The sequence below is a fragment of the Pelodiscus sinensis genome, chromosome 8 (genome assembly GCF_049634645.1).
Source record: "Pelodiscus sinensis isolate JC-2024 chromosome 8, ASM4963464v1, whole genome shotgun sequence".
Classification (NCBI taxonomy): Eukaryota; Metazoa; Chordata; order Testudines; family Trionychidae; genus Pelodiscus; species Pelodiscus sinensis.
The window spans coordinates 2628711-2651478 of record NC_134718.1 but is presented as its reverse complement, the minus strand read 5'-3'; the positions used below and the strand labels follow the sequence as shown (position 1 = coordinate 2651478).

The following is a 22768-nucleotide window of genomic DNA, read 5'->3' as shown; positions in this document are numbered from 1 at the left end:
TCAGGTCCAGGGCATTTATTACACTGTAAAAAGGCCATTGGATTCCCAGCCATGTATTCCTTATGTACATCGTCAGTGCCCGGGTTCCCAGTCACTCCCGTTTCCCATGGGAGCGCGCAGCCATGCTCCAGCTGCGGGCTCTGCCTCGGGAGGGGAGCAGAGAAGTGCAGGAGGGGCTGAGCTCCGACTCCCATGGCTAGAGAGGGCAGGGGCCCGGCCGTGGCAAGCAGCAGCCAGCGCCTCTCGAGCTAGGGCACACGCTGGCCCTGCAGCGGGAGGTAGGAGGGACCAGCGTAGGCAAGAGGGGCTGCTGGTCAGTGCAGGGGGCGTGGCAGGGGCATCGCCTGGGCTGCTTTCAGCTCCTGGTGTCCCTCTCGTCTGCCCAGGGCTCCAGCTGGCTGGCGTCTCCCAGAGCGCCCTCGGCGTGTCACTCAGCCGGGGGGGCGGGGCTGGTGCCCGCTCGCACCCCCCTCTCGCCATGGGGGGGGGGGGGTTCCGTGGCAATCGGAGCCTGCACACCATGGCCAGCAAGCTGGGAGCCCGCTGAGGGGCCGTGTTCTTGGGAGAGGAACCGACGCCCGCCGCTGCAAGGCCTGCGCCAAGGGAGGAGGAACGAGCTGGACCAGAGGGGGCCCTGCCCAGGCCTCTCTGCCCCCACGGCAGGGAGCGTCCCTCTCCCGCTGCTGGGCAGAGGCTGCCACGGCCAGGCAGCGCCGGTGGCTCCGAGCTCCGCGAGGAAGGCAGCCAGCGATGCAGAGCAGCCGCCATGGGAAGGGAGCCGCGGCCGAGATGATCCAGTGGAGGTCAGCGGCGGCCCTGCTGCCCAGGCTACTGTCCTCTCCTGCAAACGCGGCGCCTGCCAGGGCGGCCTGGACCCCCCCGGCGACACTTCCTCAGCAGCCCCCTCCAGCCCCCTCTAGTTGACTTCGGAGGTCGCCATGGGATCGGCAGGCCGGGGGGCAGCCAGGAGGGGGACTGGAGACGTGGCCTCAATCAGGGCGGGGTTGAGAATGATTGGCAGAGTCATGGGGGGCACCCCGACCTGCAGGGGGGAGGCAAGAGGCTGCAGGATCAGCGGTGACTGCGCCGTCGGGGGAGGGACGTCAGTGACCGGGCTCATCCTCACGGAGGCCAGTGCAGACAGCGGGGAGCCCGCGGCGCCTCTGCTGGCTGGGCCGGGGGCTGGGCCTCTCTCCGGGTCTGTGGAAGGAAGGGAGAGGGCAAGCCTTCATTTTCAGCCCCCAGACCGGTCCCCCCCGCGCCCGGCAGGGAGCACAGGGTCCGTCCCGTCCCCCCGCGCCCGGCAGGGAGCACAGGACCCGTCCCGTCCCCCCCGCGCCCGGCAGGGAGCACAGGACCCGTCCCGTCCCCCCGCGCCCGGCAGGGAGCACAGGGCCCGTCCCGTCCCCCCCGCGCCCGGCAGGGAGCACAGGGCCCGTCCCGTCCCCCCGCGCCCGGCAGGGAGCACAGGGCCCGTCCCGTCCCCCCGCCCCCCGGCAGGGAGCACAGGACCCGTCCCGTCCCCCCGCGCCCCGCAGGGAGCACAGGGTCCATCCCGTCCCCCCGCGCCCGGCAGGGAGCACAGGACCCGTCCCGTCCCCCCGCGCCCCGCAGGGAGCACAGGGTCCATCCCGTCCCCCCGCGCCCGGCAGGCAGCCACGAGCCCACCCTCATCCCGATGGTGCGAGGGGATGGAGGCCTGGGCTCATGTGGTTGAAAACGAGCTGAGCCCACAGGCCAGAGCCTGCTGAGGAGACTCAGCCCTTGCAGACCCCAGGCCCAGCAGGAGGGAGCCCTGGGCCCCAGGAGACTCACCGCTGGCCCCCAGCTCCGGGGGCTTCTCGGCGGGCACGGCGTGGCTGGCCGCAGGCGCCACCGGTCTCTGGGGATGCGGCTCCGGGAGCAGGCTGGGGACAGGGTCTAGACACAGACGACGCAGCGGCAGTGAGCGCCCAGCCCCCCTCAAGCCCCACTCCCCCCCCACTGGAGCGCCCCACTCCCAGGCCCTGCCACCCGCGGAGCTCTGGCAAAGGACAGCCCCCACCCCGGGGCTCCCGGCCGCGTACCCTGCACGACGGTCTGTTTGAAGAGCTCCTGGCGCAGCCTGGGCAGGAAGCAATCGATCCGCTCCCAGGTGATCTCCCACAGGTCCGAGTAGCCCGTGCGGGAGTCGGCGCTGTGGAATATCCCCGCCGTGTCCATCACGAGCAGCATGTTCTTCAGAGACTCGGGGATGGCCTCGGGCTGCAGAGAGACGCGGCTCAGAGCAGAGCTGGGCACTGCAGGCCCGGCTGAGGGGGTCTCCGGGCGTGAGCACCCAGTGGGAGACGGGCCCGGGCGCCGGCGAGGGAGGCGCCAGGAGGCCCGGAGAACAGGGCACGTACTGGCCCCCTCAGAGCCATACCAGTAAGTCGCTGGAGCCCGCGTGCATGTACTTGTCCATGAAGTCCAGGATGGTCAGCCACAGAGCAGCGAAGGTCGTCAAGGAGAGCAGCGGGGAGAGGTGCTGCAGGAACACCTGGGGGAGCGAGCAGGACGCCAGAGCGTGACCAGCCACCCCTCACGCCCATGCTACTGGCTGAGGTTAGCGGTTACCCTCTGCCCGCCTGGGGAGTCAGCTGGCCCCGCTGCCGGCTCTGGCCTGGCACACGCTGGGTTCCACGCCCGCTGCGAAGCCGCCCCGAGAGCGGGCCCAGCAGCCCCTTCCTGCCTGGCTCCGGGGGAGGCGGCGCTGCTGCCAGCTCTGCAGTATGAAGCTAGTGAAGTCTGAGCAGCTAGGTACCTTTCTAACACCCCTAGCGGGGGCAGCACCACGCCACTGGGCTGTGCCCGCAGCTCTGGGCCAAGCCCTCCAGCCCAGGGGCTCCTGCTTCCCAGTACAGGCCCGAGTCCGCACACAGGGGCCAACCCAGGGCTGGGAGCGCTCCGGAGCCGTGTGCCGGACCCGGCCTCCCTTCTGCAGCTCAGCTCGGACCCCCGGCCTCGCCCTCGCCACCCACAGCCCGGGGGCAGGGCCAAACGCTGAGCCCAGCGTTCTCATGATGGCTCTGGAGGCAGACAGCAGTGCGAGGTGCCTGCGTGCTGGGTGAGGGGGCTGGTGCGGGGCAGAACACGCTGGGGGTCACCCCCAGCGCAGAGCCCTAGCCTGAGCCGGACATGACGCAGAGCGCTGGCTGTGGCTCGGGGAGCCGCGGGGCGGAACAAGTGGCTACTGGCCTTGGCGAGCAGCGTGGAGGCTCTCATTCTGGTCTCCTCCATCCCGCCCACGTCCGCCGGGCTCACGTTCTCCAGCAGCTTGGTGAGCAGCGGGAACAGCACCTGGGGATCACGCACATCAGCACCCGGCTCGCGACCCAGGAAACAAGGCCTGGGCAACGGCGCCTCGAGAGCACCCCGAGCGGGGAAAGCCACGGCCCTCGGCGGGAGCGGGCAGCCGCACGCCCACGGGAGGCCAGTGCCCTCAGCCCGTGACCCCCGCACGGCCCGGCGGGGAGGTTACCTTATTGAAGCAGGACTCCCACTCCAGAGCATCCAGCGCCTGCAGGTCGTGCACGAGGAGCGCCCGCTGCAGGTAGGTCAGCGCCTGCATCCGCACCTGGCGCCGGGCGTCACAGCACAGCCAGGCCATCCCTGCACACGGCGAGAGCCCGTCTCACGTCTGCCCCCAGCCTGGGCCAGGGCCCCGCCCCTCCCCGCAGGCTGGGAGAAGCTCGTTCCAGTGCAGGGGAGGGCGCACGCTGAGCCCCTCGCCCCACAGACTCACCTGCGCTGGGGGCACTGCCTGGAGCGGTGATGCCACAGGCCCCCGTGCGCCAGCGGCCGAGAAGCCAGGCCGGCCTCCGCTCACAGCCCTGCCCTGAGCACCAGGGCCCGTCTCTCGGCCCCGGCGGCTGCCCACCCAGTCGCCCCATGTGGTCCTGCTGCCAGGCCCCAGCCGAGCCCAGCACTCGCACGAACGTGCCTGGCCCTTCCCAGATGGAGAAGCCAAGCCCCGCCCTGACACCGGAAAGCTCCGCCCATCAGCACGGCACAGTTACCCTGCAGCAAGGGGCACCAGCAGTTGGACCACAGCGTCTGCGAGTCGGCTTCAATCTTCTTCCCGGCAGCCTCCAGGTGGCGCTGCTCCTCCGCCCAGGAGCTGTAGATGGCCGCGGCCCGCGTGTGCAGGGTGTGCATCAGGTCCAGCAGCTGCAGGGAAAAGCATCCGCCTCAGGGGTGTGTTCCCCACCCCCGGCACAGCCCAGGCACCGAGCCCGGCCTGGGGCAGCAGCATTGCCCTGGGTCCGGGGAAGGACGGGCCGTTTCGAGGCACGTGGGGTGGGACTCGTCCCTCAGGGGAGGGAGAGAGAAGGGGGTTCAGGGCAGCGGCGCTGACTAGACAGCTTGGTCTTTTCAGCACAGGGCCTGTATCTGGGCGCCTGCTCAGGGCCGAATGGCTGAGCAGCAAGACGCCCCACGGCGCCGCCCAGGCCTTGCTCACCGTCTGGAGGGAGAACCGTTTCCAGGCCCCGGTGACTCCCCTGCCCTTCCGAGACCCCCAAACTGCACCCATAACTCCAAGGCCCTGCCCAGAAGTGCCCGAACCCCACCTGCCCCAGACACCCCACTGACCCTCCCACCCCTCGCTGCCATGTCCCAAAGCCCCATCTTCACCCTCCGCGACTCCCCCGGCTCCAGACAGCCTTCACCCCCCAGCGCACAGGCACCTCCCGACTCTCTGCAGCCCCCCAGGCCTGTCGGACGGACCCCCGGGCAGTGCCCCCGGCTGGCCAGGGCGCCCGAGCGGGAAAGGAGGAGGAAGCCGTGCTGTACTTACATCCTGACTAACCTGTAAAGACACCGTGTGGTAGCTGGCAGGGACGCTCTCGTCCTCCTCCTCGTCGCTGGGGGAATGGCTCTGGTGCTGGCTTGCGGCCCGCGAGCGCCTCTCTTTGGGCTTCTTCTTGAACCGGCCGGATTTGCCCTCGTACTTATGGCTCTTGGCCCGCTTCTCCTGGGACTTGTACCCTAGGGACAGCGGGGCGGTAAAGCACCACGGACATGCGCCGGCCTGGCAGCCCTTCGCAATCTACCTGCTCGCCACCGTGCACAGCGGGGTGGGCCGTAACTTTTGGTGAGGCCGCACTCTTCCAGGATACGAATGGAGGAATTCCGGGGGCTGGGAGGAGGTGGGGTGCAGAAGGGCGCTTGGGGGAAGGGTCTGGGCTGCAGGAGGGAGACTGGAGTCTGGGAGGGAGCTGGGATGAAGCAGGCGGCTGTGACCGAGGGCAGGGGTCAGGAGGGCAGGGGTTCGGGATGTGATCTGGGGCAGGGGATTGGGGTGCCAGATCTGGGAGGGGGTAGGGGTGCAGGAGGGGGCAGAGGGTTGGGGAAGGGAGGGGCTGGGGCACAAGAGGCAGGCTCTGGCTGGGAGGCGCTTACCAGCAGAAACCTGAGGCAGGCAGACTGCTGCAGGCTGCTCATGCTCCACGTGGCTCCGCGAGGGACGGAGGAGGCTTCCTACACCACCCCTGCTCCCAGCAAAAATTCTCAGCTCCTATTGGCCAGAAACTGAGAGATTGGCCAATGAGAGCTAAGAGATTTTGCTGGGGGGCGGGAACAGCATGAGAGGTCTCCCTCCTCCCCCCCAGCAGAGAGCAGCTGGCTGTTTGAGGTGTGAGCTGTTCTCTGCCTCAGGGTTTGGCAGGCGGCCCCAGGGCTGCCGGGTGTCCGGTTTTCTCCCGGACGGTCTGTTATTCGGGCCCCCCGTCCAGCAAAACACCCGGAAAATACCGGACATTTCACGTCTGACATTTCCTGTTCCCCTCAGCTGTCTCCCCCCCCCCCCCCAACAGAAGTTTTTCCTGTTTTTTTTGGGGGGGGGGGGGGGGGGAAGAGACACGTGTTCCGCAGTTTTTGTTAAGCCATCTGGCAACCCTAGCGCCGGCTCCAGGCCATTAGCAGCCTCTTGCTGCCTCCCCCCCCAGTGTAGAGCAAAAGGGCCAATCCTGGGAGGTGCTGAGAACTCCTGGAGCTCGGAGCCTCTTGGGGCCACGCCCCAGTGCAGCAGCACCACCCGGACGCCATTTCTCTGGCTGCTGCTCCTCCTCCTCCACCCCGGTCACCCCGCTCCACTGGCGGGGAGGCACCCGGACCAGGTCAGCTCTTGCTCGCTGCTCCAGGCCCGCTGGGCCATTCCACTGCTGCGGCCACTGGAGCGTGAAAAGAGCCGACTGCCAAGCCCCTCAGATCCCAGGGGAGACGCCCTGCTCGGCCCCGCGCGCTGGCCCCGCTCACCTCCGTTCAAGCTCGCCTCGACGAAGATGCGGATGGCTTTGACACAGAGCTCGAAGTTCTCGGGCGTGACGTGGGCGGCGTCCCGCACGATGAAGGACAGGGACTCCACGCACTTCAGGAGGGACTTGGTGTCGTGCGGGCCCAGGTCCAGGCCCACCGTCAGGCTGTACTGGTTCACCAGCGGAGATGGGCCCTGCCTGCTGAGGCCAGCCACGGGCTTGGGGCTGTCAATGTCGTCCTTCCCCACCTGCAGTGCGGAGCCATAGCACAGCGCGAGCGGACACGGCCCATCGCACAGGGCCAGGTCTCCTCCTCTCCCGCCCCCTCCACACCTGTCCCCTGCTCATCGCCTCTGCCTCACCCCGTTCTCCCATCCCTCACCCTACCCGCCCAGCCAGCGCCACCAGAGACCTGCACCTCCCCCCGTGAGCTCGATGAACACGGACAGGGAGGGGTCAGCCAGGCAGGGAGCTGGCAGCGGGCATGCGGCGCTAGCTGCTGTCCCGCTCCCGCCCGGGGAACGAGCCTTGAGCCCTTGCCTCACTCACCACCAGCCAGCCGCTGTTCATCACATCCACGTCGGTCACAGAGCGATGCATCTTGCCTTGCTTGCTGTGGTCAGCATACACCTCGGAATCGGAGGTGTAGCCGCGGTCCAGGCTGACGTCGCTCGGGTGGTAGGACGAGGAGATCTCGCTGTCGGACTGAGCACCTTCAAGCAAGGCATAGAAGGGAGCCAAAGCCAGAGCACCGGGGATACAAGCCCAAAGAGGCAGCTCCGGCCCATGAGACCCCAGTCAGAGACCCTGGCCCGGCCTCATCTCCTCTTGCTTCCCCTCCCACGCACGCAGCCAGCAGAGCAGCGCCCCAGGGGACAGAGCGCAGATCTCGCCCGTGTTACACGGGGAATTCCCACCAGCTTCCCCGTGCTCCTGGCTGGGGACCCGGATGGGGAGAAAGTCCGCGCTGAAGCATGGACAGGATCAACTGGGCTCCAAAAATGCCTTCGCAAAATCTCTGTCTCGTGTGCCCCCCGACGCCGCCTGCTGCACAGCGCTTGCACCAAGTGCCGCGCCCCATTCTCACGCCTCGCCGTGCTTTCCTTCCAGGCTCCCCAGCCGCCCTTGGGGGGAGGCGGAGGGGAGCTGTGCCCGTGCTCTCGTGGGACAGGGCAGCACAGCCATGCCTTTGAGAATTTCACGGAGCACCCCCGTCCCGGTGTCTCGCCACGTCCGTGAGCCTGCTGAGTCTAGGGGCTGCCTTCCCTGCACCCACAGCTCCGTCTCCAAGCTGAGCACGCCCTGCGGGGCAGCACCGGAACCAGTGGGGCCATCGCTGGCTTTCTGCCACCGGCCCGCATTTCCTACCATCTAGCCAGGAGGGAGGGCGGAGCCTGCGTGAGCCGTGGCCCAGTGCATCTCTGGGGACACAGCGCGTGGCAGGGGCTTGGGTCTGTGCCATTTCCACTGAGTCCTGTGTGCCAGGGAGCAGTTCTAGAACCACCATCTAGCTCCGCCCTAGATCCGGCCTGGAGGGCAGGGGCCTGCCCCGGACAAGCTCTCGAGGGCCCTCCCATTCTAGTGCTCGGGAGAAGGGTGGTGACGCACTGGCTGGGTTCCCTAGGGAGGTAGTGGAGTCTCCATCCCTAGGGGTGTTTAAGTCTCGGCTTGACAAAGCCCTGGCCGGGTTGATTCAGTTGGGTTTGGTCCTGGCTAGAGCAGGGGGCTGGATTTCATGACTCCTGAGGTCTCTTCCAGCTCTCTGGTTCTATGAAGGCTGCTCCTCCCACCTCCCGTGGCTAGGAGTCTATGGCAGCAGGCCCTGGCAGACCAGCCGGCATAATGCCTCACAAGCAGGAGCTGGGGCGAGGGCGGAAGGGAAAGCCACCCGCCAGAGGTCTCGTGGGCCTGTGGCAACGAGCCCTTGGAGGCACCACGCCAACCGTTCTGCCGTGTGCCGGAGGGAGGGCTCAGCCGTGCTCCCCGCTGGCTCTCGTGTGGTCAGCCTTATCGCAGGAGACGGGGGGCTGGGGACAGGTTTGCATGAGTGGCCAGTGCCCCGTCTATGCTCAATGGACCCACAAGCATCTCCCAGACACTGCTCTTAGAACAGCCCTGGTGCCAAGCTCTTCCCTTTCCAGCCGCCTCCCCCATAGGAGCATCAAGGGAGAGGTGACAACAGCTGGGTTCCTGTCACACCCGAGGAGCATCAATCCTGCACTGCCCGGACAAGCCCCCCAGCAGCTATGCAGTCTCAGCCCCCTCTGGGCACGGCTACTGCTGGGCTGAGAGAGGGCCCACTGGGAGGAGTGGACAGCAGGTGCTGCCGTTTAATCTCACTAATGCAGTTTACTATCAGCTCTGTTTTCCTGCAGCTCCCTTTGCTAATTGAAAAGCCCCGGGGAGCAGCTGCTTATCTGGCCGGCAGGCATCAGATTTCCTGGCAGCAGGCTGTCCTACCTGTGTCGTTATCTGCCCTGGCTGGAACCTGCAGGGCCGGGGGCGGCTTCACCCCTGAGCCGATACACTCCAGGAGGGTGAAGAGCGTGTACCAGTCGTCCCCAGAGTGGATGTTGGCCGCGTTGGTCTTTAGGAGCTCGTGGAGGCCGTAGGCGACCTGATGGCTCACTCGGGACAGCACGCTGGGCTTCATCATGAGCAGGATCCGGAGCGAGAGGAGCACCTGGCCAGACACGGTGGCTGAGTGCTCCCGGCCAGCTCAGCTCCCACACCCACCTCTTCCCCCAATCCAGGCCCAGCTTCTCCACCCCTGGGGCACGGTCAGAGACCTTTCCATTGTGGGGGGCCTCTTAGGGGGCTGCTCCATCTCCATTACCCCGAAGCCCTCACGTGCCCACGCCCAAACCGCCCGTTACCTGGGCACTGATCTCCTCCCGGCGCAGGAGCCGAATGGCCAGCCGGAGCAGCCCCACCACTGCTCGCTCCACCAGGAAGCAGAACTCCAGAGCATGGACGCACAGGTGATAGAGGTGATCTCGCACTGCCTGCCACACGCAGGCCACACGGTCCCTAGCCACGACAGCAAGAGACAGGGCAGGGTGAAGGGAGATGAGCAGCAGGGCTGAGCCCCGCTCCGAGCCCTCGCAGCCCTGCTCAGCGGGACGCTCCTGCAAGGAGTGGCCAACCGAGACCTACGGGAGCTCTCGGCTTCCTTCTTCACAAGCAACCAGGTGAGGGGGCCCCGAAACTGCTTCAGCCGCTTCCTTGGAACCTCTCGGTTCAACAACTCCCGTAACCTGGCCCTGCGGCACGCTAGCTCCCCACGCCCACCGAGGCAGCGGCTCTCCCTCCCCCTGCCCTATCTCGCTGGGGGAGACACCGTGTTGGTCTCCACGTCCACTAGGCCTCACTGTCCCAGCAGAGATTCACAGAACTGCTGAGCCCCCGGAGAGTGCACGTGAACGAGGGCACTGGCTCGCGGCTCTCCTCACCTGTTCTCCAGCACGATCCGCAGCAGCATCTCCAAGCAGAAGGCAGCGTCCTCCTCGTCGTACGTCTCCTCGTCGGGAGTCACTGAGATCAGCGCCTGGAAGAGCCACGCGTCAGCAGCCACCCTCGCTTGCGCAGACAGCAGAGACCTGCCCAGCCCGCGCGCCCCGTCACATGGCACTTCCCGGCCACGGGGAGCGGAGACCCGCCCAGCCCGCGCGCCCCGTCACATGGCACTTCCCGGCCACGGGGAGCGGAGACCCGCCCAGCCCGCGCGCCCCGTCACATGGCACTTTCCGGCCACGGGGAGCGGAGACCCGCCCAGCCCGCGCGCCCCGTCACATGGCACTTCCCGGCCACGGGGAGCGGAGACCCGCCCAGCCCGCGCGCCCCGTCACATGGCACTTCCCAGCCACGGGGAGCGGAGACCCAGCCAGCCCACGCGCCCCGTCACATGGCACTTCCCGGCCACGGGGAGCGGAGACCCGCCCAGCCCGCGCGCCCCGTCACATGGCACTTCCCGGCCACGGGGAGCGGAGACCCGCCCAGCCCACGCGCCCCGTCACATGGCACTTCCCGGCCACGGGGAGCGGAGACCCGCCCAGCCCACACGCCCCGTCACATGGCACTTCCCGGCCACGGGGAGCGGAGACCCGCCCAGCCCACGCGCCCCGTCACATGGCACTTCCCGGCCACGGGGAGCGGAGACCCGCCCAGCCCACGCGCCCCGTCACATGGCACTTCCCGGCCACGGGGAGCGGAGACCCGCCCAGCCCGCGCGCCCCGTCACATGGCACTTCCCGGCCACGGGGCGCGGAGACCCGCCCAGCCCGCGCGCCCCGTCACATGGCACTTCCTGGCCATGGGGAGCGGAGACCCGCCCAGCCCGCGCGCCCTGTCACATGGCACTTCCCGGCCACGGGGAGCGGAGACCCGCCCAGCCCGCGCGCCCCGTCACATGGCACTTCCCGGCCACGGGGAGCGGAGACCCGCCCAGCCCGCGCGCCCCGTCACATGGCACTTCCCGGCCACGGGGAGCGGAGACCCGCCCAGCCCACGCGCCCCGTCACATGGCACTTCCCGGCCACGGGGAGCGGAGAGCCACCGGTTCTCCTGATGCGCCCCCTGATGTTCAGGTACCGGCACGGGGGCTGCCGCTCCCCAGGGGAAGGCAAGCGGGGCCATCTCAAGCCTCTGCTGAGCCCCCCAGCGTGACCGGTTAGGGAGCCACACAGCAAACCAACACCTGGCTCTGCTCCCAGGGAAGTCCCTGGACCTACTGGCCCGTGCCAGGGCCCCAGAGGAACCTGGAGCCATCAGCTGGCCGGAGTGCTGGTGTGAAAGCACTCCTGGATAAGGAGGACCCACGAGGGAAACTGCCCCACACTCTGTAATTACAGCAGATCCTGGCCACCCGCCTACAGCCGCCTGCCATGCCTCGCACCTTCATGAGCTCCTGGAGGGACTCCAGCTGGAGGAACTTGCTCTCCGTGACCAGCTTCTCGGGGTCACATTGCTGCAGAGAGAAGGGGAAGGGAGAAAGCTGGGGGTGGCCGCCCCGAGGCTGCGTGCACTGCGCTTCAAGCCCCTTTCCAGGAGCTCAGTCCCCTTCCAAGCGGCACGCGCACTAGAACCCGACCCTCCTCAGGACCCTGGCCTGCACCGGGGCCAGGACAAGTCACGGAACATCTGCATGTGCTACAAATCCATTCTCAGCAGCTTGTGCTTCGCTAGGGGCGCTGCGCTGGGACGCCGTCCTGCACCCTCCCTATGGAGCAGCAGCTGCATGCTCATGGATTCAGGGACCCCAGCTCCCCAGGCGAGCGCCGTCAGACCCGCAGGGAGTACACTGCGGCTCCCTACAGCTGTGCACACGCAGGTCTGCTCAGTCCATGCAGCTTCCAAGGCCTCTGGATCCTAGCGGGCCGCATCGGGCCCACCAAGCCTTTCAGTCTGGCCCACCCCGCCCTGGGCAGGGAGCAGCTGTCTGCTCCCTGTGGCTCCCTGTGCTGCAGGGGATGGCAGGAAGCTTCTCACGCTGCCTCGTCCCCCAGAAAAATCCCTCAGCTGCTCTTGGCCGGAAACCAGGGCTGGGGGCAATGCAGCACCATCGCTCAGCTCCCACTGACTGCTTCCTGGCCAGTGGAAGTGGAGAGATTTTACTGGGGCGGGGGCAGCGCAGGAAGCCTCTGCCCCCCACACAGAACCAGCCGGGGGCTGCTGGCAGGCAGGGAAACCTGCTTGAGAGTGCTGATGGCCGGGAAATGCTTAGCTTAGCACCTCCCTCTCCAGGCCAGTATCCTCTCCTACACCCACACCCCTGCCCAGGTCCCAACCCCCCTCTCGGACCCTGCACCCCCTCCTGTGCCCCTCCCAGGCCAGTATCCTCTCCTACACCCACACCCCCTGCCCAGGTCCCAACCCCCCTCTCGGACCCTGCACCCCCCCGTGCCCCTCCCAGGCCAGTATCCTCTCCTACACCCACACCCCTGCCCAGGTCCCAACCCCCCTCTCGGACCCTGCACCCCCTCCTGTGCCCCTCCCAGGCCAGTATCCTCTCCTACACCCACACCCCCTGCCCAGGTCCCAACCCCCCTCTCGGACCCTGCACCCCCCCGTGCCCCTCCCAGGCCAGTATCCTCTCCTACACCCACACCCCCTGCCCAGGTCCCAACCCCCCTCTCGGACCCTGCACCCCCCCGTGCCCCTCCCAGGCCAGTATCCTCTCCTACACCCACACCCCCTGCCCAGGTCCCAACCCCCCTCTCGGACCCTGCACCCCCTCCTGTGCCCCTCCCAGGCCAGTATCCTCTTCTACACCCATACCCCTGCCCAGGTCCCAACCCCCCTCTCGGACCCTGCACCCCCCCGTGCCCCTCCCAGGCCAGTATCCTCTCCTACACCCACACCCCCTGCCCAGGTCCCAACCCCCCTCTCGGACCCTGCACCCCCCCGTGCCCCTCCCAGGCCAGTATCCTCTCCTACACCCACACCCCCTGCCCAGGTCCCAACCCCCCTCTCGGACCCTGCACCCCCTCCTGTGCCCCTCCCAGGCCAGTATCCTCTTCTACACCCATACCCCTGCCCAGGTCCCAACCCCCCTCTCGGACCCTGCACCCCCTCCTGTACCTCTCCCAGGCCAGTATCCTCTCTTACACCCACACCCCTGCCCAGGTCCCAACCCCCCTCTCGGACCCTGCACCCCCTCCTGTGCCCCTCCCAGGCCAGTATCCTCTCCTACACCCATACCCCTGCCCAGGTCCCAACCCCCCTCTCGGACCCTGCACCCCCCCGTGCCCCTCCCAGGCCAGTATCCTCTCCTACACCCACACCCCCTGCCCAGGTCCCAACCCCCCTCTCGGACCCTGCACCCCCCCGTGCCCCTCCCAGGCCAGTATCCTCTCCTACACCCACACCCCTGCCCAGGTCCCAACCCCCCTCTCGGACCCTGCACCCTCTCCTGTGCCCCTCCCAGGCCAGTATCCTCTCCTACACCCACACCCCCTGCCCAGGTCCCAACCCCCCTCTCGGACCCTGCACCCCCTCCTGTGCCCCTCCCAGGCCAGTATCCTCTTCTACACCCATACCCCTGCCCAGGTCCCAACCCCCCTCTCGGACCCTGCACCCCCCCGTGCCCCTCCCAGGCCAGTATCCTCTCCTACACCCATACCCCCTGCCCAGGTCCCAACCCCCCTCTCGGACCCTGCACCCCCCCGTGCCCCTCCCAGGCCAGTATCCTCTCCTACACCCACACCCCCTGCCCAGGTCCCAACCCCCCTCTCGGACCCTGCACCCCCTCCTGTGCCCCTCCCAGGCCAGTATCCTCTTCTACACCCATACCCCTGCCCAGGTCCCAACCCCCCTCTCGGACCCTGCACCCCCTCCTGTACCTCTCCCAGGCCAGTATCCTCTCTTACACCCACACCCCCTGCCCAGGTCCCAACCCCCCTCTCGGACCCTGCACCCCCCCGTGCCCCTCCCAGGCCAGTATCCTCTCCTACACCCACACCCCCTGCCCAGGTCCCAACCCCCCTCTCGGACCCTGCACCCCCTCCTGTGCCCCTCCCAGGCCAGTATCCTCTTCTACACCCATACCCCTGCCCAGGTCCCAACCCCCCTCTCGGACCCTGCACCCCCTCCTGTACCCCTCCCAGGCCAGTATCCTCTCCTACACCCACACCCCCTGCCCAGGTCCCAACCCCCCTCTCGGACCCTGCACCCCCTCCTGTACCCCTCCCAGGCCAGTATCCTCTCCTACACCCATACCCCTGCCCAGGTCCCAACCCCCCTCTCGGACCCTGCACCCCCTCCTGTACCCCTCCCAGGCCAGTATCCTCTCCTACACCCACACCCCCTGCCCAGGTCCCAACCCCCCTCTCGGACCCTGCACCCCCCCGTGCCCCTCCCAGGCCAGTATCCTCTCCTACACCCACACCCCTGCCCAGGTCCCAACCCCCCTCTCGGACCCTGCACCCCCTCCTGTGCCCCTCCCAGGCCAGTATCCTCTCCTACACCCACACCCCCTGCCCAGGTCCCAACCCCCCTCTCGGACCCTGCACCCCCCCGTGCCCCTCCCAGGCCAGTATCCTCTCCTACACCCACACCCCTGCCCAGGTCCCAACCTCCTAGCAGACCCTGCACCCCCTCCTGCGTGCCAATCCTCTACTCCAAGTTCCCTTCTACACCAAGCCTCCCTCCCAGATCCCCACCCACTCCACCGAAATGTGGCCCTTGGCCACTTACCAAAATATTGGGAGTGGCCCCCCCATCACAAATTATTGCCCACCCCGATGTAAGTGCTCGCCCCTCCTCCCCAGTGGAGCTGCAGCCCCCTTCCCATTGCGTGTGAAGCAATGCCCCCGCCACCCCACCCAGCGGCCCTGCTCAGCGCCGGCCCGCCTGTCCCAGAGCCTGTGCCTTACCTTTATACACTCCAGAGCCACTCGCTTGGCCTCCTGGTTCTCTGTCGACGGCCCCCGCATGCCCGACTGCTCTGCACCGCTGAGCGTGAGCCAGCTAACGAAGCTCAGCACGGTGGACTCCCCGCTGCAAACACAGCCCAGCATCAGCCACACAACGTGCCCACGCGTGCTCCTTAGGGCCTCCGAGGGACTCACTGGCCCCCGCAGAGTCCAGCGAGCAGCCCCCTCGTGCCACTCACCGGTTAGACGGCGTCTCTTCCCGCTGCAGAGAGATCTTACCGTTGGGATCCACAAAGTCTTCAACCTGAAAGTCAGACCCCAGTTCACTCTCCCAGTCTGTTTCCCACTCTGCCTTCGCAGCCATGCAAGTCTGACCTCTACCCCGCCCCACCCCGAGACACTGTGGCCACGGCCACAACCCCACAGGCCCCGCCCAGCCCTGGGCCCTGCACTCCTCACCCCACGGCACTTCCCCACACACACAGGTCTTGCCACTCCCCCAGCAGGTATCAGAGCTGGCTCTCATCCTGTTCACTTACAAACCCACCTGCCAAGCTGAGCGGCAGGCGCCCCCAGTTACTAGTGTGCGACGCCCTTCGAGGGCTGCCCAGCTCCACCCGCGCCCTTCCCAGCTGGGACGCTGCAAAGCTGGGCTCCCTGCCGGCCTCACCTCCACCATGGCCTTGGGCAGCAGCTCCGCTCGGAAAAGCTGCAGCATGGCCTCCATGATGTTTTTCCAGCCTTCCCGTAGAATGTCGCCATGGCGATGAGCCAAGTGAAAGACCGTCTTTGCTGCGATGTGGGCCTTGGGATTGCTCCCAAAGCCACTAGGCAGGGTCTCGACAGACTGCAAGAGAGGGGAGTGGGCGGGGGTCTGTCAGCAAGGCGCACGCCCCTTTCAACACTGGCCAGGCCCGGCGCAATGCGGGCCCTGCCGGGAGAGATTTCTACAGCTAGCATGCGCTTCCGGGCCAGTCTGGGACCAGCTGGCTTCCCTGACTCACTGAAACACCGAGGGAGGGCAGAGATACCCCTCCGGAGCACTTCAATGCGGACGCTTCTGTGCCAGCAGGAGGGCTGCCCCCATTGACACAGGTACGCCACCTACCTGAGAGGTATCAGCATCTTTCATCCTGATCCTCCCTAACATACTGCATGGTCTACCATTGTCTATCGGAGGCAGGGTACCTGGGAAAACTAGGGCCGAGACGTACTACCCTGGCCGAGCAGAGCAACCTCAGCCAACAGCTTATATAGCGTCTGAATGGGACTGTCTTTAGGGAACACTCAGAGTCACTGTCTTCAGCACTGACCGTGCTCGGGCTGAGTCACCTCATCTCCTCACCAGACTCTGCACATCAAGGGTCAGAATTCAACGTGCATATTTTATTATCGCCTACTATTGGGTGAACGCAGAGCCCCCACTGCAGCATTAAGGCGTGTCCGGAAACATGCTGGCCATTTTCTGACCTTTCCGGAGTCCAAGCAAGGGGGACTGGACCCGCCACAGGTGACCCCTTCCGAGCCCTGACAAAGCTGCTGAAAATGCCGCATGAGCAACACCGGGAAGGAAACAGCAGCATTCTCCACTATGGGGAAACGCTATTTTATTATGGTTCTGCATTCACTTGCATGGAAGAGTTCACGGCCGAACTCCCCAGGCTGGCACTGAAAAACAGGACACAATCTACCTGCAGAACCTGAAAAAGGTCACCTGTTCACCAGAGACTTTGCGACAGAAAACGCTACATGGCAAACACCTGCTTCCTGGCCCCAGCCCCCACCAACTCACCTCGCTGCTGAGGGCAGTAAACTTGCAGAGAGAAATGATGAGATTGTCAAATACGTCGCTCAGTCCGTAGTGTGCTGAAATCATCGCGCATTTCCTAGGGGCAAGCCACAAGCAACGTAAGCACAACCCCGCAAGATGCTCCCAGTCAGGTTCTTCCCCATTCCCCTGCGTCTCCCATCGCAACACACGCCAATGTTCAGCAGCCCACCTCTGCCCCCTGCACGGCCACCCTTCAACACAGCCTGCTGGCAGCTGAGCTAAGATCCCCAAACCCTGGTATCTCCTTACGCTGGTCCAAAAAACTAACTGCAGCCTCAGAGGCCCAGCAGACAGGACCGAAGTCCCCAGTTCAACCCTTAATGTAAAAATCCCAGTGGTGAGTTTGTTCATGGAGGCTGAGGTTCAAAGTTCACAAAGGCCCCAGCTACAATGGTGTAATAACAGAGCTTTCAATACATGTTAGTTTGGACTCAGCTGTGACCCAACACACCCAATACAGAGCACTGAGTCTGGAGGGATTTTTGAAATAGGTTGGTCACCAACTATACTAGGCCCTTCTCTGGCCACAGCTCCGCTTACGCAGCACTCATTCGTTTTAAATAGCGGATGACACCGTGCAGAGCAGGCAGAGATGGAGTGGTACTCATCGGAAGCCTGAATCCACCCAAGCTCAGGGAAGATCACCAGCTGGTGCCACGGAGCTGCAGGCTGGAAGCAAGCACCTCTACGTTACTAGGGAAAGTCAGCAACTTATCCTGTCTTCACTCCCGCCAGCTGGCAGGTGGAGATACTGGCCAAAATGGGGATGACTGACACCCACGCACAGGAAGCCTACTAGGTCTCTGGGGGGCTACCTGAAGCCAGAGACAGCCTTCTGGATGATTGTTTCATCTAAGCTCTTGTCAAAAACGTAGGACAGGGCTGCAATCGTGGGGCCCCAAGTCATCGTGAAGAGATCATGGTCGTAGCTTCCTGGCGGCATGTGCAGGAAGATGCCTTCCTCGGTGGCCCCACGATGCAGGAGTACATTCCACATGTAGTTTTCTTTCACCAGGCCCGTCTGCTCTTCTGGCATCACGATCTCGTCGTTTCTACCGGGGGGGAGGGACAGGTTAGGTTTGGCTCAGAAGGAAAAAAATCCAGCACTTACTCAGTGCCTTTCGCTGCCAAGAACAGCCCGTGCGACGCACCCCGGGATCACTCCGCACACCAGTCAAGTGCACGTGTGCTGCCGACGAACGGAAGATCTGGTAACACCACTTCACAACACTGCACCATTTGCTTATGTCAGGAATCTCTCTCTGAGGGGCGATTTACGGCACGAGGCAAACAACAAACCGGACCTAGCAGGTGTCCTGGCTAATTAGCAACTCAGCATCCTCTTTCTTCATTAGGAACCCATTCATCTTCCATACAGGTAGTTTATGCATTCCCAGACAAAAACTAAGCTATTATAGCAAAGAGCAGAAATGGGTAATTTAGGATAAACGTACCAGGGTGTTATAATTATACCAAAATCAAACACTACAAAGCCAGGAAATTCAAAGTTAGCGTTACACTTAAAAGAAGTCTGAACATGTTAATGTATGGAAATCCATAGTGAAGTAATGTAAACATCCTTAACTCTGCCCTGTAGAAGCACTATGCATTACCCATACAATTATGATTAAGAATAGCACTGCTTGCAGTCTCAGGACAAAAATCACCTTAATCTAAGGCCTTGTGTTTTATTCTAGACTTTTGGTATTACAAGGGTGACGTGTGGGACCAATAGGAGACACGCCCACGTGAAGGTACTAGTGACTTCCTCCAGGAACACCTTTAACAACCTCCCTCCGAGCACCATCCGTGCCATCATGGATGTCACTTCCCATCCCCCAGCATCCCTCACCATGACCACAGGCTGCCGCTGCCGTCGCAAACCTTTGCAAGCCAATGGATAACACTCAAATAGCTGAACTCAACCCTTTCGTCCTCACCCATAGCGCTTTGTCCAAGCCATGGGAACAAGCATGAGTTTAACTGGTTAACTGATTAAACGGGTGGGAGGCAGGCCCACTCCGGCCTCCGCCTGCCATGGCTGGGCTGAAGCGGCCCCCACACTGCGGGCAGGGCTGCTCCAGTCCAGCTGCTTCCAACCCCGTGCTAGGCTGGGAGAAGCCATCTCTTCGCTGCTATGACGATCAACACACCTTCAAGATCCCTGGGTCGTCTCTCTCAACATGTGGTGCACCTCATCCAGCGCACCAGATGTCCCCAAAACAACGATGTGCATGAAACCAGACAGCCACTATGCTCTTGAATGAATGCACACCCTAACCCTTTCACTAAGCAAAAGGATGGATCACCTTGTATCTGACCTCTCAGACCTCATTCTCAAAGAAACCTGCACAAACCCCTTTGAAAGACAGACCTAGGAGCTGACCTTTGCTAGACACTAAGGCTATGTCGACACCTGCGTTTGACTGACTGATTTTGCTGGTCACGGGTACTTAACTCCCCAGCGAACAACAAAATGTTGCCGCGACTAGTGCAAGTGTGAACACTGCTTTGCTGGCTCCTGCCGCCAAAGCGAAAGCCACTCACTGGGAGTAGAAGTATTTTGTCAGCACCGAGAGGCAGCATTCTTTTAGCAGCAGGGTTGTGTCGACACGAGATACACAATTTATGGCTTATGACAACCATCTATAAACCACTAACACCCCACTCTTAGTTCTTCCCACCCGCCTTTCACCTGCTATGACGGGAGAGGCACAAACAGGCCACTTCACCTTGAATGATGTGTTAATCTGTGCCACCTTGTACTCAAAGTGTCACAGCATAACGCTCCCTACCCGTAAGGTTCAGCAGGTTTCAAATGTAGGGAAAGTCTGAAGAGACTTATGTTTGGAACAAAAGAGCTTGATACCCAATGAAAAGTTCTTAAAAGGCTCATATTTTGATTAGTTTTAACTCAAGTTAATGGATGTACTTGGAAATTCTCCAACATATAACTGTGCCCCCAAAGCGCAAGCACTGTAATTTTGGAGACAATATTCTTCAATATTCTTCTTCTATGTGCCCAAGTCTGAATTCTCTGCTGTAAGTGCAACAGGCCTCCATCTTAACTCCTGAGTCGTGGCAGCACCTCCATAATAGAGCAGACTAGCCGCCAGGCGGTCCTTGTGGTCGGACTACAGAAGTTGAGCTGGTTTTGGGACAGAGTCATCTGACAAACAAACTCTCTGGAGCCTTTCTGGGCTCCATGTGAAGTGAGGAGAACCCCAGCATGCAACAGATATTGATCAAATATACAACTCACTTCCTGAAATCTGGAGCTGCCTCTTGAGGAAATTCTAGGTGCGTCGTACAAGTGGCTGCCTGACCCTCCTTCTGGAGGAGACTTGAAAGGGAGCATCAGACTAAGATGCCTGCCTTGCTTCCCGGCACAGCAGTTGCACGCAATCACAGATTAAGACCAGCTGCGAGTCCGTCACAACCTCCCCCCCCCCCCCCGTCCAAGCTGTAATCCCCTTGACTTCCAAGTGGCTGGGCCTGGATTTACTGACTAGGATTGTTCTGAGCTCCTACCCGCAGCCAACTCTGTGCACGACAGGGCCCCAGGGTCTGCTAGGAATTCCCCCACGCAGCGGCCTGTGCGCCGGGGCCCCAGGGATAGGAAGAAGAAACCAGGAACGGGCAGTTTAATGAGAGAGAAAAGGACAAAAGCAGACGCACCACCAAGACATGGCCTCCCCATCTCAGGGCACCAAGGCAGCGCCAGGGACGGACGCTACCTCTGGCACTAAATATCGGTGCTGCTGGAAGCCCAGCCCAAGGGAGGGGTTTCACATGGCCGCTTTCGCACGTTGACAGAATCCTGGAAGTTTTTAAAAACTTTTCCTTAAGCCTTGTGGATTAAAATATCAAGGCAGGGGCCCGATACAAGTCTAGTTCATAACGGCGACGTGCATCCTGCCGCAGCCCCAGAAGGAAGGCAGTCTACGGCAGACCAGCACACAATCAGCAGAGCTCTCCAATCGCGCTCCAAAGGCCTTACAGACCAAAGCAGAGCCAGTTTGCTCTGAGTACGTGGAAATGAGACAGAGGGCTGAATTCTTACTTGATGGCATGATACATGTCCTCCAGGATGTCCTGTTCAAAGTCTTTGCCTCCATTCACCCCCTTCAAGTTCTTCCGGAATTCCTGGGAACATGACAGTTAGCACCAAGTGGATAAATCTCGGAAGACTATTTCAACCCCCCTAACTTACGGGGCACTGGGCAGTCCGTATACAGCTTGCAGACCCATGGGTCTGATCAGTTGTCGGGCTGCCTTTCCGGGGATTCGAGAAACACTGACCAATACACAGTCATTCAGGAGCATTGCACATGCCTGTCAATGGCATGGGTGCGGTCAGCAGCCTCCATACTTGCTGCTTCCAGGTCATGTTAAATGGGGGGGATGGTCCTTTAATGTTACATGTGCTTAGCTTCATCCACGGATCAGGATGACAAACACGCCACCAACGTAAGGACGCTGTGCCTCACGTCCACTCTGCCCTCCCCAGTTGCTTATCTACTTGGCATCACCTCTCTAATCAACTAGGCTTTTCTGTTGCTTCCTTTCTCTCCTACTAGGTCTTATGAGACAGCGGGACATGAAACGGTTTACAGTGTAAACGCAATTCAAACCTCCCCTGCACGTTACTGCTCAGCTTTCGTGCCTTCAGACTGCGTCTCTCCTGTGCTTACGCCCCACACTGCTATTATTTCCAGTGCATCGCAGTGGACTAACCAGAAGGGACAGCAAGCGAGAGAAAGCCAGAAAGGTGAGCACACAGTTCAGTGCTACTAAATGGGAGAGAAGGAAGAGGCAGCGTAACAGCCCTATGCAGGGATCTGTCTCACCTCCAGGGTCATTGGCACATTCTGCTTGCGGACATTATGGTTATGCTGGTCAGTGTTCAGCAAAATAACGGCGTAGGCCAGGGCAAAGCAGGCATCGCTGTTAGCAAACGGAGAGCCATTGGATTTCTGAAAGGCAAATAGAGCCCCAAGTCAAATCCATGCCAAGACACGTACACAACTCGAGCGCTCCACTCTCCTGCCAGCGCGACAGGCTCCAACAAAGGCACTGGCTGGACAATCAGAATTCTGCTCCCAGCTTCTGGACAACGCCGCATAAGCAGTCACTGCGCCGCCACCCCCCGCTGCATTGTAATGGCTGTTGCTCAGCGCGCGCCATGAGCTCACGACAGATTCACCCGGGGTTTGACGTGTCACGGACAGCAGGGGTGAGTGGAGAATCCCTTCTTCCCACCCAGTACGCACCCGCCAATGTTCTGTGAAGGCTTCCAACAGCCGCTGAATCACAGGCGCCTCTCCCGGTAAGCGAAATGCTTCTAGATAAAGCCGTAACGCTTCATCCAGCCGCAAGCCTTGGAAATTGAAAGTCCTGCAATCAGAGCAAACGGCTATGAGACTGGAACAGGCAGGGACAGAACAAGGCCTGCATGCGCTCCCAGATGTGCTGGCTGGGAAATACCGAGGATCAACGCACAGGAACGAGTCATACCCGAATGGGGGCAGGGAGCAGATGCAGATGAGCAAGAGCTGTGTGTGGAAGACGGAGGAAGGAAAGGTCACCAATATCCGCCAGTGAAAGGAGCAAGGAAGGAAGAACAGCGGTCAGAGCAGCTGGTGATGGGTTTAACTCCTGAACCAGTTCCCGTTTACGACCAAATACGAGACACGGACACCAGCAATGGACAATACTCACCCCACAAAGCTTTCCAGCAGGTCCATGTTCTTCCGGTCGCTCACAAACTCCCCAATCATCTTCTTGTCCAGACGGGGGTTCTCGCGCAGCCACTGAGCCACCTCATTGTTGTCCATGGGGGTGGCCAGAAGGCTCCTCTCCTGCAGGAACTGTACCCCTTTCCTTGGCTTCTGGTTGAACTGCTCTGTGCCAGTTATCAGGAGCTGCAGGAGACAAGCTAGCAGTTACCAGTTTGGCTGAAGAGCCCGACACAAAGCAGAGATTCACTGCCACTTTTCCCCGAGGAGCGAGCACTCTCGGGGGTCAACAGCCATAAATCAAAATGACTTCAAGGCCCCGTGAGAAATAGGACGGGCTTCAGGACTGAATATGTTGTGTCATCTTGCAAGAGACATCACACTACGCCAGAGCCTGAAGATCTGCAGGCCTTGATGCTCAGAGGCGCAACAGTGAACAGCACAAACCATGAAAAGGTTCAAGTCTCACCCAGAGACTAGGTCTGTACTACAGGGTATCCAGCCCTGCCCAACACTGATTCAGCTAGAGCAGAGAAAGCTCCAACATGATCC

The 22768-nt window shown here is 62.6% G+C and overlaps 1 protein-coding gene across 10 annotated transcripts in view; it reads right to left on the bottom strand.

The window, feature by feature from the left end:
* The window catches only part of GBF1 (golgi brefeldin A resistant guanine nucleotide exchange factor 1), a 125001-nt gene continuing 102233 nt past the window's right edge, over nucleotides 1–22768 (bottom strand). For 7 of the 10 annotated variants that reach the window (XM_075934532.1, XM_075934536.1, XM_075934537.1 and 4 more), the window contains 23 exons: nucleotides 22200–22402; nucleotides 21752–21875; nucleotides 21329–21454; nucleotides 20542–20624; nucleotides 17294–17530; nucleotides 16440–16533; nucleotides 15318–15494; nucleotides 14887–14951; nucleotides 14648–14771; nucleotides 11170–11241; nucleotides 9728–9822; nucleotides 9152–9305; nucleotides 8736–8958; nucleotides 6825–6988; nucleotides 6277–6523; nucleotides 4817–5007; nucleotides 4038–4188; nucleotides 3500–3630; nucleotides 3217–3318; nucleotides 2405–2518; nucleotides 2067–2244; nucleotides 1816–1920; nucleotides 1–1200 (listed from right to left, as the gene is read on the bottom strand). In XM_075934532.1, the coding sequence (XP_075790647.1) occupies nucleotides 917–1200; nucleotides 1816–1920; nucleotides 2067–2244; nucleotides 2405–2518; nucleotides 3217–3318; nucleotides 3500–3630; nucleotides 4038–4188; nucleotides 4817–5007; nucleotides 6277–6523; nucleotides 6825–6988; nucleotides 8736–8958; nucleotides 9152–9305; nucleotides 9728–9822; nucleotides 11170–11241; nucleotides 14648–14771; nucleotides 14887–14951; nucleotides 15318–15494; nucleotides 16440–16533; nucleotides 17294–17530; nucleotides 20542–20624; nucleotides 21329–21454; nucleotides 21752–21875; nucleotides 22200–22402 (3444 nt within the window). In that variant the 3' untranslated portion in view covers nucleotides 1–916. The remainder of the gene's footprint in view (nucleotides 1201–1815; nucleotides 1921–2066; nucleotides 2245–2404; nucleotides 2519–3216; nucleotides 3319–3499; nucleotides 3631–4037; nucleotides 4189–4816; nucleotides 5008–6276; nucleotides 6524–6824; nucleotides 6989–8735; nucleotides 8959–9151; nucleotides 9306–9727; nucleotides 9823–11169; nucleotides 11242–14647; nucleotides 14772–14886; nucleotides 14952–15317; nucleotides 15495–16439; nucleotides 16534–17293; nucleotides 17531–20541; nucleotides 20625–21328; nucleotides 21455–21751; nucleotides 21876–22199; nucleotides 22403–22768) is intronic. The other 3 variants (XM_075934534.1, XM_075934540.1, XM_075934542.1) reach the window with 1 other exon arrangement.